Source organism: Vespa crabro, chromosome 11 (assembly GCF_910589235.1).
Source record: "Vespa crabro chromosome 11, iyVesCrab1.2, whole genome shotgun sequence".
NCBI lineage: Eukaryota > Metazoa > Arthropoda > Insecta > Hymenoptera > Vespidae > Vespa > Vespa crabro.
Window position 1 is genome coordinate 252,748 of NC_060965.1, and position 15,536 is coordinate 268,283.

General features: G+C 41.5%; 1 protein-coding gene across 8 annotated transcripts in view; it reads right to left on the reverse strand.

The window, feature by feature from the left end:
* Window positions 1-15,536, reverse strand: part of LOC124427869 (dystrophin-like) — a 222,033-nt gene that overhangs the window by 160,123 nt on the left and 46,374 nt on the right. For all 8 annotated transcript variants that reach the window (XM_046971250.1, XM_046971253.1, XM_046971249.1 and 5 more), the window contains 3 exons: window positions 14,982-15,223; window positions 10,735-10,833; window positions 1,394-1,499 (listed from right to left, as the gene is read on the reverse strand). In XM_046971250.1, coding sequence (XP_046827206.1) covers window positions 1,394-1,499; window positions 10,735-10,833; window positions 14,982-15,223 — 447 coding nt within the window. The remainder of the gene's footprint in view (window positions 1-1,393; window positions 1,500-10,734; window positions 10,834-14,981; window positions 15,224-15,536) is intronic.

Sequence of the window (15,536 nt, forward strand, 5' to 3'; positions counted from 1 at the left end):
CATATGTCGTGTATGTGATCTAACGCGATAACGTCGTTGAAAAAAAAGCAATTTAACTCTCGATTCGATGGAAATACATATTTCCATATTTCCAGTCTCGAATATTTTTCAAATCACGCGCATCGAGTAAAGTGTTTCGATAATCGCGTGACGGACGATCTACGCGTGAAAATCTACATACGAATGATAGATATCTTAAAACGGTGTTGTCTGAAATTTGTTTCTGAGCAAAAAAAAAAATAATCGGGTAAAGAAGCGTGAAAGGGTTGAAGAATAGTAAGAATAAAGGGGGCATGAAGAGAGGGAGAGAGAGAGAGAATAAGGGTTTCAAGCCTGACCCCAAACTCGGCCCTCGAAGCGAGCTAGCCAAGAAATTTGCAGAGGCGAGCTCAAGACCGTGGGCACGAGTTAACGCCACATAAAACAAGCACTCGAGGAGTCTTGGCAAGCATATAACTTGCCGTAGAATCCGTGACAAGACTGAAAGGGTTACATTGAACGCGCGCGCATTTTAGCATGTCCCATATGTTTCGTGCACGTAATTAAAGTGGCCAGCCATAGGTAAGACTCCGCGCCATCGAACGATCTTTTTTCATTGCATTCGTGTTCCCGTCGTATTTCGATGGTGCGATTAGTTGCTCTACGAGTAAATATTTCTACCGCGTCAATGCAACCAAGACACTTACGTATTCCAAAGAATACGTCGTCTCAATTTTCTAACCAACCTTTCGGCTCCCTAAAGCTAGACACCGAACAGACGCTCGGTGGGAACAATGAACGAAAGAATCGTCCGACTATAAGATAACAGGCACGAAACAAAACGAGAGTGCCATGTCGCTAATACAGAACGAACAATGCCAGGCATTGAGGATGAGAATTTTCCAAGATCCTTGAAACAATTAACGTCACCACCGGTAGGTAATATCCTGCTCAACTTTGAATTTCGTACCGGTACGCGTACGAAAATTCAAACTCGCTCGAATCGATATCGCGATCTGCTTGACGCATCGTCGAGAAATTTCCTTGATTGCCTCTGATACGCGCAGATCAAATTGAAATAAAAGTATTTGTAACGCGTTACTACGACGAGGGAAATGTAAATTTTCGTAGAACGGCGTTACACTTGAAGGCCGTAATCGATATCGATGATTGAACTTGCGAAATTCGTTCGTATACTGGAAGTGCTCGGCAAACGAGGAACACGCCTGCACCGGTAGTATCAATTATGACGACAGAAACTCGTTAAGATCGCGTCGATTAAAGTTTGGATGAGCTAAGTAATGGAATTTGTTGCTTCTTGTTTCCGATCCGGCAGCAATATCGCCGGCGTCTTAGAAAAATAATCATACCTGAATGTATTATTTTGCGAAAGAAAAGAAAAAGAACACTTTACCTTTGCCATGTAATTGTTGCCTGTTCGTATCGGCACGAAGATTTTCCGCAGTGTGAACGAGTTCGTCCAATTGTGGCTTTTTCTGCTCCAACTCTCGCAAGACGTTCTGGAAAGGTTGAAAAGTAGTTATGTTAAAACCCATTAAAAATGTAAAATTCCTCGCATAAAGATCTTGAATAAAGATTCCTTAAAGCGGCAATGTCCTTCCAAAATATCTCCCCGGTCCGATCGTAAGGATTATTTTATTCTCATGTCGGTGTAATATTCAAAAGCACCGAGGTGAGAAAATGTGCGCCGCGCTGGAAGATTTAAGAGGATCGGGGAAACAATAATAGTGCGATGTCTTGTTGAACCTCGGTAATACGAGATAAAAGAATAGAGAATGGAATATATTCTCTTTGCCATTCGAAATCTCTTGTCGGTCCTAATGCCATTGCTGCATTCGAAGTAGGCTTTAAATTAATCGTCGTGGGATTTGGCATAGTTTAATCTCGATTCTCTCAATGCTTTTTTCCCCCCTCGGCATTTTCTCTTTCCCGGCGTCGCGTGATTTCATTCGCATAAGTAGCACATAACGTAACGATAAGGGTAATCAAAAGGAGTAAGTATAAACACGTGGATACGTCTGTAAAACTTCGTCGTACATGCATATAATAGAAAGGTAGATTCGCAAGTAGGTTTTTTAAAATGAAGAGCACAACCTTTCAATCTCGCTAATGCACTTGAAAAAATGGTTGGCGAATAATATCGGAAGTTGATTAGATCGAAAATAAACGCGTTCGAACGTTCGCGTTAATTTTTTTCTCTAAAGAAGAAAATTCGAGCGAAAATACTCGGTCTAATGACTCTGATAAATCGAACTCGAAACAAAATGGGTCGGTAATCGATCTATCGATGTCTAGCGGAATGACGGTGCGGGACGCTTGGTTTTTACTCGCGGCGGTGTAAGCCGCACGCGTATGCACACACATTGTGATCTCGACTACTCTTCTCTGCGGTATTCCACGCTATACTACTTGCACAGGAGGGTATATGCATACTCTCGCAGCACGGTACTCCAGGATCTATGCAAACTGCCGGTGGAATATCACCGAGGCCACGTTAAGCGCCGTCCTTTGAACGTACGCATTTTCAAAATCAGATTCTCTTTTCGTTTATAACGAGAAACGTAGACCTCTCCCTCTCTCTCTCTCTCTCTCTCTCTCGCTCTCTCTCTCCCTCTCCTTTTCGTCCGTACATTTGTTCTTACATCTTTTACAAATTCGTTCTCGCGTCTCACGCTCTTGTTCACTTATTACAGCTAAATTGACTCGATGGTAAGCGCGTTAAGAATCAAACGCGAACATGTTTCCAGGGCGATGTAGTACGCTCGAATAGACGTGAGTTATTTACGTACTACTCCTATCATCGATCGTAGAGTACTTCCGTGTCACAACCACTCGGTGAGATGCACGCGCGTCGTTCTATAATAGTCGACGTCGTCGTCGTCGTCGTCGTCGTCGTCGTCATCGACCGGGCCACCCGCTATATAAACGTCTCGTAAACTTACTTTCAACTTCAAGTTAAACGATAAGGATTATTAATAGTCCCTATAATTATTATCCTTATTGTTATATTTTATATAAGATTATATTCTGAAAAGAAAACGATGCAATTTTAATAACGTACTTCGTTATCTCGAACGATCAAAAGAAAGATTATATTTTATTACTTGAAACGCGAACTTTGAATGTATCCTTTGAGTGATCAAAACGCGATGACAGTCTTGTTAACCTTTGGCAGCAATAAAGTTGCCTCTGTAATCTAAACTTTTTCTTCGGCCAAAGATATCATAACGAGAAGAGAGAAAAGGCAAAGACCGGTTTTTAATGTCCGAATCCAATTAAAAGGGTAATTGAAAGGAGACCAATGGTGTCTTATATCTTAACGCGAACTTCCTCCGAAGACCATGGGATACACTTTTCGACTATGCGGTTACCCAGATAAATGGTTGCAGATCACTGGAACAGGCCAACTCTCACTTCCGCTTTAGCCCTAGAACGACCGTTAACTACTTCTCCGACTATGAAAAATATTCTCCCATAAGCGAAGACTTTTCGTAAAATCACAAGACTTTTCGTTACAGACACGAGGTAGAATATATCAGGTAAGAGAAATGAAGGAGGACCGTAAGTAGTTGGTTTCTAAGTCGGGGTGAGTTGGCGAAAATTATACGATCGCCTAATGTATTATTCAATACGTTCTTGCATCTCGGTAAAACTTTCGTCATATCCATGGGAACGTTCGTGCGATAGCACGCTAGCAAAAATCGTTGCGTAGCTCCAAAATGGGATATAGCGAACGTATCGATAGGCAAGTAACGAAACGCGCATACGCGAAGATACGTGTAGCTATCTATCTGGCTGGATGGATGGATGGATAGAGAGAAGAACTTGTATCGGCCAGGATTTCGAGGTAGCACGCGTTATCCCCTTCAAGATAAGAAAGATATAGGTACGAGATCCAAAAGAAATGCAATACCTTTTTGATCAAATTCGACGCACGAATCGATATTTGAACGCGTCTAAGAAAAGAAAGGAAGAAAGAAAAAAAAAAAGATCCATTCTTATGCATCTTTCGAATCCATTAAAATTTAAAGGAATTAAAGTTTTAAAGTTTCTTCCATAGGATTATCCGTAAACGTCATCGTATTTTCGTTGACGCGCGTGCATTTAGACGATAACGAAGGCCAAGATTAAGCATTTAAAGTGGTGAAAGTGAAAAAAGAAAAAAAAAAAATATATATATATATATATATATAAAAATTGCAATTTGCGAGACACGAATGTACAACTTCGATCGCAGAATGGACTACTATTTGAAGCAATTCCTTGGCGTATATTTTCTATTATTGTAACAAAGTCCAATAAAAAGAGATAGAAAATAAAAGTTTGTTATTCTATTTCTTTCTCTCTCATGTTTCCTCGTATAAAGTGTCAAAGCGTACCTCGACCGCGAAAGAATTGCCATGTTGCGGCGAACAGAGCAAGGAGAAACGAAATTATTGAACGACAAAACTGTCTGAATTCTTTTAGAGAGGATACGCCGTCTGAAGGACATGCGCCTGGAAGAGATGAAAGAGGAATCGCGAGAAGGATAGGATAAAAAGAATGGTAACAGTTTTTTCCATGCTTGTATAGCATAGAACGTGGTACGAGCAGCATTGACGACAATTTTCCCACAATTTTTCTATGCTTTAGCAAAACGCTTTGGTTCAAAGAGTCGTCTGCCTTACGCGACTTAAGTTAAAATCACTTGAGAATCCTTGAGTTTTCTTTCCCTGCCGGTACACTTTTTGCGATATCAGAAAAAAGGTTAGGAGAAAGAAAAAGAAACGGCTAAGAAAGTGTCTATCGATACGAATTATATGTCCTTCGAGTGGTTCGTTTCTACTTTTTTTTTTTTTTTCTTCTTCTTTACAATATACTCACGTTAAAGCGAAGATGAAGTGTCCCGGTATAAGGAGATCCAGCGGCCATACTAGGCTCCGAATTTTTTCTATCCATGCTCGAATAAATTAACGCGATTTATGCGCACTACGCGATAAAAGTTATCGAACTTTCGTTAAGTCCCGCTCGAAAACGTGTGCTTCCTCGATTAACGAAAACTTCGTCGAAGGAAGCAACACGATATGGTATACCGATACGCACGTGTTTCTTCCATCATCCTACATCTCTTTATATCATTTGTCCTTGTCTTGTAAAATGCATAAATAAAACTAAACAACGAACGTTCGATTGCGAATCGTATCAACGAACATAAAAATCAACGATGTAAAAACGGAAGGAGAAGAAAGTAGTAATAGAGTGCCTTTCTCTCGTGAATCGTTTCGATCTTATTTTCTTCCTCTTCTTTTTTCTCTAAAAATAAGAGAGAGAATTTTTAACTCGCGGTGAAACGGTAAAGTATATCGATGCACCCTCTCGCGATTCTTTATTTACGAATAGAAAAAGGAATCCTCCTAACGTAGAGAAAAGTCTAAGAGAAATCTTTTATTAACATTCGTTTCGACTTGTCCTTCGTGTTTACTCTTCTTTGCTGCCTCTTTATTTTTCGACCGTAAAACATACGACCAAGTTTTTTCGAATTTAATAAAAAAAAAAGAAATATGTTCGAAAGCTAGACATAGGTAGCTCGAATGTAAGCCTAAGCGCAGAATACTTCGATATTTATTATCAGCACTCTATTTATTTATATTTATTTCGGAAAAGTCTCTCAGACGCACGTTTTTTTTTTTTTCTTTTCATCGTTTTCTGTCCTCGAATGGCTGCCATGCGGAACATCGGATTAACCTCGATGGAAGAAGAAAATCGAGAATGAAAAGGAAAAAGAAGAAAGAATAAAAAATAAAAGGAGCAGGGAAAAAAATAAAATTAATATAAACAATGAAAAGGCATGAGAAAAAGAATGAAAAGAAAGGGCGAAAGAAAATATCGATTTTCATTCGGTTCCCACATTTTCCAAGCTTCCATTACTGATTTTCATCGCGGTATCCTCCCATGAAAATCACATTATCAGAGGGTCGCGCCTGGTAATTTGCTAACCTTTGACACGTTCGTTCACCGAGATTAACGACGCATAGCACTCGACGACGCGTCTAAAAGCATCGAATAGTACGGGCTAAGCTGCTCGATGAAATCGATGAGAACACGTTTGCTCGAAAAATTTAAAACGATCCTGTCGCACAAAAGATCTTTACAACTTTATTTTTTCTTTTTTTACTTTTTTGGGCTTTATAAAAATTATGCAAAGGGAGAAGAAGAAGATTGTAAATAAAACGAAAAATACGGAAAAGAGAAGAGCCACTCGAGATAAAGATAGATACAAATTTTCCTGATAAATACGCGGGAAAAATATTTCCAGAAGAAAATTCGAAGAATATTAAAGAACAACGTCGCGTCAATGTCCGTGCTTTATCGCCTTCATGTTTCTTCTCTCTCTCTCTCTCTCTCTCTCTCTCTCTCTCGAAAAAGAAGAGAGTAGAATAGATAGAGAAGAAAGAAATCTTAGTTCGTTTCTCCTCCCAGAAATCAGGAGAAGAGGACGGAGCAAGGTGCACAGTCAGCAACGTAAAGAACGCACGGCATTCAACAAAAGCACCATCTACTTGAGTTTCGAAAGGGATGCTATACCAAAAAAATATTCTCTCCCTTCCTTCCCTCCGCTTAGCTCTTTATCAATTATTTATTACGATTTCGCGAGAAAACTTAAAAATGCGTCGTCCGCGTCGATTTCGATCAAGCTACGTCGAGAAACTGAATTGGACGAAATCGACTACCTCATGGCTATCCCAGGCTTGGCCGGGTTAGCCATAGTATATATATGTATATATATATATATATACACCATCCTATGGGGTAGGCCTACGGGGGTGCAAAATTCTCCCTACCGCGTGAGTGCCGTCTAGTGTTTGCTCTCGACGAGCCACGAGTCCGAAATAATAATTATCTGTTACGCGTGTACTCTTGGCGGTGCTCTTACTATTTTCCTTGTCTCCTTTTTTCTATTTTCTCTTTTTCATTTAAGTCTTCTCTTCTGGCAATTTTTGGCAGAACGATACGGCGTTATATCTCTTGTCGGCGTATTTCGATGCGTTCGTTCAAAGTTTTAAATGGAAAATGCTTGTCGCTCGAAATGTTTCGCAGCGAAACATTCGAAGGATCTGTCGTATTTAAAAAAATTTCGATCGAAAAAGCGGCTCGGCGGTAGAACGAAATTTTACGCACGTTCGAAGCCTTTCCTAGCGTTGTATCTAATCCGATGGAACAAGGGTCGAAAGAGAGAAGATGCGCACTGCGCATACGCAATACACCCCACCAATATAATTGCCAAACTCAAGAAAAGTCTTCGTGGAATAATTCTGCTGGGCTTTGCCCTGAATGTAAAGGAAAAAACCTGTTAAACAAGCGTTAAACGGAAAGCTTCCTTCCGATTCTTCGATGATATCAATGAATTAAATTAAGAAAATTTTCGGAATGATTTCATTTATACATTTGTTTTATAATTTTTACGAAACGAAGAGGAACGCGAGTACGAGTCGGTTTCTTATCCAAAGTCGAAAATAATTAAGACGAGAGTTATATTTAACGGAACATATCAATCGGATTCTGTTCTAGTTTCCGTGTCAACGTCGGGAATGTACTCGTATTTTCACGATGACCGATCGATGTTCAATTTCCAACGTTATTCCCGAACAGGAAATCAAAGACGAGTAGTGGTCGATTTACACGCAGTGCCCGCTTAAAGACAAGAGTCATACGAATAGTACAAAATAGAAAAATTCTATCTTTCGAAAAGTTACTTTTACACTCGATCGATTTTATCCTATTCGTTGCACACGAAATCAATTTCGGGGAAGATCCTCGAAAGAGAAAAAGGGACGAGATTTTCGAACGATTACGAATGAAATAACGAGGAAAAGGTAGGCGGTGGGAGAGGGGGGGGGGGGGAGAGAGGAAGAAAAAGAGAAGAGAAAAGAAGTCAATTGGCCAGATGAAAGCGTAACCGTGAAATTGCGAGGTCGACTTGCGACGAAGATGAGGCAGGTTAATTCTTCCTAACAATCCGTAGACGGAGCAGCCTGCTTTGCTTGTTATTATTACTCGGTGAATCCTCGACGGAACGATGTTATAGTAGACGGACAAAAGGGAGAGAACGATTTTGGCTATCTGATCCCAGTCCAGCGCACTCAGGCCCCTTTGTAAATTCCACGAGCGAAATATAAGGAGAAAGCGAATCTACGATGCGAGGCTGAGACTCGAAATGCAGCGTTATCGGAGGGACAGGGAATAAAGGGAATGCCTCGTGTGCACCCTGAAAATCATCTCTCAGCCGAGATTACGAGTTTCTCCGTGTTTAATGGTTGACACGAGAGTTAAAAGATTACCCGTGAGAAGGATGGGCCGTGCACGAATTGTAGCAACGGAAGACGATCGGCATGTGCAAGGTAAACTTTGTGCCTTCGAAATTTCTTCTGAAAGCGCAGGTTAAACGAAATTCGAAAAAGAAAGTCAACGAACGCGCGTCCTATCAGCGCGCATAGACGCGCTAAAGAGAGAAAGTCGAAGCAATTAACGCTTACGTATAATCGCGTCTAGTGTATTTCGTTTGCCGTGCCCTCTTTTTTCGTGAACTTCCATTTTCCATGTAAATTTCACGGAAACCGAACCCGTCGTCCTAGCTCACGCTTCTTGCTAGGAAAAAGGAATAATTTCAAGTTAAAACCAAAAGGAAGAAAAGGGGAAAGAAAGAAAGAAAGAGAATTATCAACTACGACGAGATTAAAAATAAAGTAACTTTCCTTTCATTTCTCTTTTTATTACGTTTCTTTATTGTTTTCTTTTTCCTTCGTTCTTCTTTCCTCCTTTCTTTTTATTTCAAGCATGTTATCGCAAAAAGATCCTCTCCTAGGTCGTGTCCTATAAATCCTCACTTATTTCACGTTACATCGATTTCCTTTTTCCAAAAGAAAAATACACGAGAAAAATACTCACATTTCATAAACGATATCATTCCGTGAAAATAATTCGATCGATTTTTATCACGGCCGAATTTAACGATCTCATTATTATTGGCCGCTAATTGGCCAATTGGTTCGCCTGCCGCTATTTTTCAAGGAGTTCGCAAGGACGACACGTGTCCACATTCGTTGTCGTTGAATCAATTAAAAACGATCTTTCTTCCTTGATGCTTTCCTTCGGCCGTCAAGCACAACGTCGAGACGCTATCGATATTATTATATTTTGAAAAAATGTTTTCTCGAAAAATCTCTTGATCCGTTTTCACTCGCGCATTCTCTCTCGACTCTTCACATTTCTTACTCGGTCTTCCCAATCGGAAATCAATAGCGACACGGCCGTAACAAGCCCATTGTTTCCGGTCACTCGCGAGTCGCCTCAAAGGCGAACGATTTTATTTTATTAGTCCAATTATTGTCATTCCAATGATTTTAATGGAAATGCGACACGAACGACGAACGAAACGAACAAAGTACGACGAGAGAGTTTCGTCAAAGTTATAGGAGAAAAAACGGTTCTATGCTCGAGCGCGAACATTGCGAATTTTCACGGGATAACAAAAAGAAAGGCAAACGATAGTGCGCTCCTCCGGTTAGGTTAGCCTCGAGGAAATTTACGATAGACGCTTCCATGTTATTCCTACGACAATATTTTTTTTCTTTTTTCGAAACTTATCTTACGGGGAAAAGTGGTAGAAAAGAAAATATAAGCAAGGTAGAATTCTGCTAGAAGACACGTAATTCTATTAGGAACGAATTCTATTAGGAATTATAAGTAAGAAAGAAAATACTAAATTTATCTATGTAGATAAATGTCTGGAGGGAAGAAGGAATATATATTCATATTGTGTTTAGAAGAAGCGTTCGAAAAACTCAACGGAGAAAGGCGTGGCATCGTTCGTCGTACCTTAACACCAATGCCAATGTGCCAATGTCAGGGTCTTCCGCGGTCATTAACCCCCAACCCATCCCCCAACAGTTGCAACCCCTTTAGACGACTAAAAAACGACAGAACGCGCTCTACTTTCTTCAAGGACAAACTTATCTTTTCGAGATGAAATCAATGTCGCTAGGATGATAGAGCGTTTACCATCTGTTAACTCGACCTGCTTACACGCGGGATAAGTGACGTGAAATTATTGCACGTTGGTACCCTTTGTATCGTGAAAAGTGGGTAAGGTAGAGATCGATTCCTTCAAAAGGGGCTGACTATCTGCCTTACCTACCTACGGATTTTCAACCCCTTATTGTTTTTAGCATTAACTTCCATCCAACTTCTTTACCGACTTTCAACGAATTGGATCGATAGGGAAAAGGGAGGGAAAAAAGAAGGAAAACTTCACGAGAAAGATGGAGAGCGAAAGAAATAAAACGAGGTAAAGATTTTTGTTTGCCGTGTTCTCTAACAGTTTCTCGTCGTACTCTATGACGGTTTAATTTTGCTTCCGTACTTGTACCGGCTGCTTTCTCGTTTCCTTTTCCCTTTTTTCTCTTTTATATATACGTGTGCGCGCGTGTGTGTGTGTGTGTGTGTATACATATACATATACATATACATGTAAAAGTAACGAGAACGTGGTTCCAATAACGTCGCGCGAGGTAGTCTCGTCGTACTAGATGGAAACCGAGGCTCGAACCTTAAAGGTCGCCTTTCGCTCGAAAAATTCAAAATTCACAGGCATAACGTCGACAATCGAAAATGACGAAAAGTTCATTACAAAATTATTATTCGCGAAAAGAAAAGAGAAAAGAAGACAATCGATTGAATCGATTTCCAAAAGCTTACTTTCTGTTTGTCAATGAGCTGTATGATTTCGTCGACATCGCCGACGACCACTGCCTGCTGTCGTAGCATCTCTTCCTCGACGATAAGCCAGTCGCGTATCTGAAAATCAACGATTCTCATTATTAATTATTTATTTATGGGAGTAGGGAATGAGGCGAAGGAAGAAATTCGAAAGGAAGCAAGGTGTGCCCCGATTAAAAGAGTCCTTCGATTACCTATAGGAACCTGATAGAGTTGTCGTTGTTAAAGGGTCTAAAGCGAAGCGTGACTTTGGTCGCGAAAGAAAATATCAAAGTGACAGAAAGAACATCGATAGCTCAGAGAGACGGAAAGGGGAGAAAAAGAAAGGGATGGGGAAGGGGGCAAAGGGAAAAAAGAAAAAAAAGGCAGCCCGGATGAGTAGTCTTCGATCCGTCACACGCTTTAATAACAGTTATCGATCAAAGAGCGACGTTGTATCGTCGACGTTGAAAGGCCGCTGATTGCAAAACGAGAAGAGAGATATACGTGTCCGTTCGGCAAAACGTGCTCTCAAATGAGATGGAAAGGAGAATCGAGGAGAAACAGAGGAAACGGGGATGGGAACATCGCGAGGAACCGGAATTGGGGATGTTTACTGGCGGAAATTAGCTGGGAGTGTCCGTTCGTAAAAGGTCCACTTCGATTTGCTGCTTCGTAAACGCGGAATGTCGAGCTCGGATGAAGGATCAAAGACATACATATATACATATACGATTGTTGGCTAAATAATCGATCCGCGTTAACGTGTGCCTCGGGCAACGTTTTAGTTACCCGCTGGATCAGCCACCCTTTCGAGAAGTCTCGTTACAATGGAACGTTTTTTTTTTTTTTTTTTGTCGACGCTTGTAAGTAGTACCAACGAACGAGAAAAAAAAATAAACGTAGGAGAAGGAAAATTAGTACGTTTGGATTTCGATATTTGTCAGTAGAAACTTTGCGATGCCAGAAAGACTCGTGCCAGAAAGAGGACTCCGAAGCTAGGAGAAGAGTCGATAAATCGCGGAAGAGATAACCCGGGGGATGTTGCAGGAAATGAAGGTCTCGTCGTTCCTCTCGATGTTCTCCGAGTTTGCGCCAAGTTTCATGCTCGAGATGTTAGAAACGTCGTTACACGCGTACCGGATGTCTTTTCTACATAGATCTCGAACGAAAGAACGGAAGCAAACGTCCGCGTCCGATCGTGAAGATTATTGTCGAGGGATAAACGAAGATGAATGAAATGTGCCGCGTATCATCGTGAAATATTGCGAAATAAACGATCAAATATCGACGGTATATAACGTACGTTCGATAAAACATTTATATTTCGCAGACACCGCGCTATTTTCCAACGTCCTCCATATTTCACGTATGGTCGAGATGGATAGAAAGTAAAAAAAAAAACGCCCCCTCCCCCCCCCCCCTCTATACGCTAGTATTTTTCCGAGATTCAACTCGCGTATCGACAAAAAACGAGCAAACAAAAAAGGAAAACTAGAAAGAGGTAAAAATTAAAAGGGGGTATAAAAAAAAAAAGAAATAATGGGACGACGATATCCTCGGAGAGTCGTAAGATCATTTTCAAAGGTAGATATTCTCAAGCGAGTTTCAATAAGTTGCACGAACGTAGACGCGGAACGACTACGTTGAATATTCGTAAGTTGGGAAAATGACGAAATTACTTAACCTCCACCGGTATTCTCGAACGGATGGCAAAATATTCGATAGATGCGCGGACATTTTTTTCCCCCGAGGACGATAAACACTAGAAAGTTGGTGCATCGAAGACGCACTTTGAGTAAACTTTTCAACTCGCTCGAACTCGAAGCGTTCCAAACGATCCGTCGGAGCTTCCATTTTCATCCTGTCCATTTTATACTTATACTTTCTCTCCCCTCCCCCACCCCCTCTCTCTCTCTCTCTACTACGTACGCGCACCTGACCATCACGTATAAACAGTTTCGCTCGCTGTATCGTTTAACTTTCCTTTAAATCTACGGGAATTTCTAGTCGATCTCTCTCGTTTCTTACTACGCGCGACTATTAATTAGCCAATAATTGTCACTGAGGAAAATTCTCTGAGAAGACTATGGAAAAAAGCGTCGCGTATCGTTCGATTACGAATTTTTAATTCAGGACTCGCTCGTGGTGGAATGTAAAAGGGCAAAGATCGGTGAGTTATTAAAACGAATAAAAAAATACTTAAATAATTGGAATTCTACGGACGAGACAACGCGTTGTTCGGCAGGAAAGAGAGAGAAAAAAATAGAGGATCAGGAGGGAATATTCTCATCGCTCGATAAGTAATAATTAAAATTTTAACAAGTAAACAGTTGGGAGACCCAAACAAAGCGATTTCTTCGAACGAACGAAGCTCTGCTTATACTATATCGGACAAGAAAATCGATAAAGTAAGCAAAATCAGCAAAACTATTCGACGTTACCAAAGAGGTATTACTCGAAATACTATCCTGCAGGCGCGCGAGCGCTACGTTTTAATAAAATTTACTTCTCTTCTCCTCGTCTAATCGTCGTTTCGACTTTTAATCAACGAAGTAATTTAATGAAGCTCGAAAGGACGAAACTTTCCGTGACGTAGCTTTTAAAAAAACTTTCCTCTTTGCGTCACCTTCGCGAAGATTAGGATGGCTGGCTGCTAGTCGGGAAAACTACTAACCAGTAAATGTTCACCTTTTCATGGACGAACGCAGAAAGGATTTGTTCGAATCAGAGGGAGATGGATGGAATCGTGATCGTTTCGTCATCTTTTTCTCTCAAGGTTTTCAATTTAATGGGTCGAGATCTTAGAACGAGCGACTGGTTATCGCCATAAAACGCGGTTTACCACCGAGGAGAAAATAGAATTTCATCGGGAACTCGATTCCTGCTCCAGTCTCGTTACCTCGAGGCCTCTCATCGCTTTATGCAAACAGCACAATACTTGTCAGCGAGACAGCATAGCCGGAAATGGAAGCAGGGAGAGATAGCTGTTATGACGTCGGTACTGGCTGCTGCAGTCCTAACTGTTGACTCGGCAAATAGTGAAAGCTCACCCGTCGAAGCTGCGACGCGAGGAGACCAAGAGAGGAACAAAGATAAAGAAAGAATCGGGAGAAAAAGAAAGGATGGAAATCATTCTTGGTAGTCCGAGAAGTGCGAAAATTCAGTAAAAAGCGTAATCGTAAAGGGCAAAGCTACCGTTGTATCTATCCTTATAGGAAAAAAAAAAGAAAAAAGAAAAAAAAAGAAGAAAAAAGAAAGAGAAAAGAAAGAAAAAAGAATTAACCTTTCCGTGCGTGCGCGCGCGTAAGCAGGAATACTCGTTGGTGAAAATCGACGATAACCTAATAGATGAGAAAAAGATTCGACGAACCGAATGAAATTCACAAACGCAAAGACGATCGCCGCGGGGAAGCGGATACGACCAACGATCAAAGAAGCATCATCGAGAGAGGAAAGAGAGAGTAACTCGATAAAATTGACCAAGTTAGCGCGAGCTCTTTCCTTCTTTCTCATTGTTCCCTAGTGTCAACGCAAATCTAATTCCTGTCTTTGATAACCGCGAGCTCATGCTCGCTACAAGAATAAAATATTCGTTCGAATTCGCTCCCTGTCTCTCTAAGATATTCGATTTTCTTCCATTTTAAGCAGGTAAAAATGTGAGAGAACTTTTTTTGGCGAGTAGAAGGACGATGGACCGGAGTGAAACGCGTCGCGCTCGCATTCCATAGCACCGTCCCCTCGCGACATCCCCTCGGGCACGTCATCCCGCACCCGTTGCCACATTCTCGTCAGAGTCTCTTTCCACGTTCCCGTAATTTATGCGCTTTAATTAGCCAACACGGCCGCGAGCGAAGGTGCTCTAGCAGTAGCTTTAACTCTCTCTTCTCACTTCTTCTTTTCTACTCTTTCCTTCCTGGTCTCTCCTCTTTCGCGAATATTCCGATGCCGAGACGATAAATTCCATAACTTTTAATCATATCTTAATTTTATTCCCCGTTCAGAACAAAATTGGATTCTCCGGCAGAGAGAGAGAGAGAAACCCTTTGCCCATGAACGCAGCTTTGGGAGATTAGCGAACGCGTTTATACGTTCCCATCCCGTATTATTTATTTCATCCCTCATTTCTTCGAGGATGCAAATAACGATTCGATTTGGAGAAAATGCAAATGAAATATTGCAGAGCAGGTCGTTGTTTCGCTCGACGCGAAAAAGGAAGGGTAGAATATAACAAAGGCTGATCTTACCTGAAGCACCGATTTATCGAGTCCCGCAAGAAGGGCGGAGGTCGGCGAGGAGGAGGGCGAAGGTGAAGACGAAACCGAAGAGGCCGGAGACGAGGCAGAGGGGCTAGTCGCGGCAGAGGTCGTGGGTGTCGATGGGGCAGGAGAGGGGCCAGGGGAGGGGGCAGGGGAGGCCGCCAAACCCTGAGGGCCCCCTACAGCTGCACCCGCCGACCCCGGTGCTCCACCTACGCTCCTTTCCGTTTCTGCAAAGAAAAAACAAAATGTCATATAAATGTCGGCCTTGCGCTTATCGTCTCTCGTTATTTCTTTGCGGACTAGGAACGTGTCTCTCGGCGACATTAGAATTATATTTCCATATTTTGATACGCGTATGCGCGTACGAAATTGTGCACACAATTTCTATGAAAAGTTCGAACCATCATACGTCGCAAAATACAATAAAAGGAAGCCCCTACCTATCAGCTTTATATTCCTTTAAAACGCGTCGCGTGCATCTCCCTCGATCTCGCGAAAAAACTTGTAATTTTCCGGTTGGTTTGCGCCCTCGTATTCTTT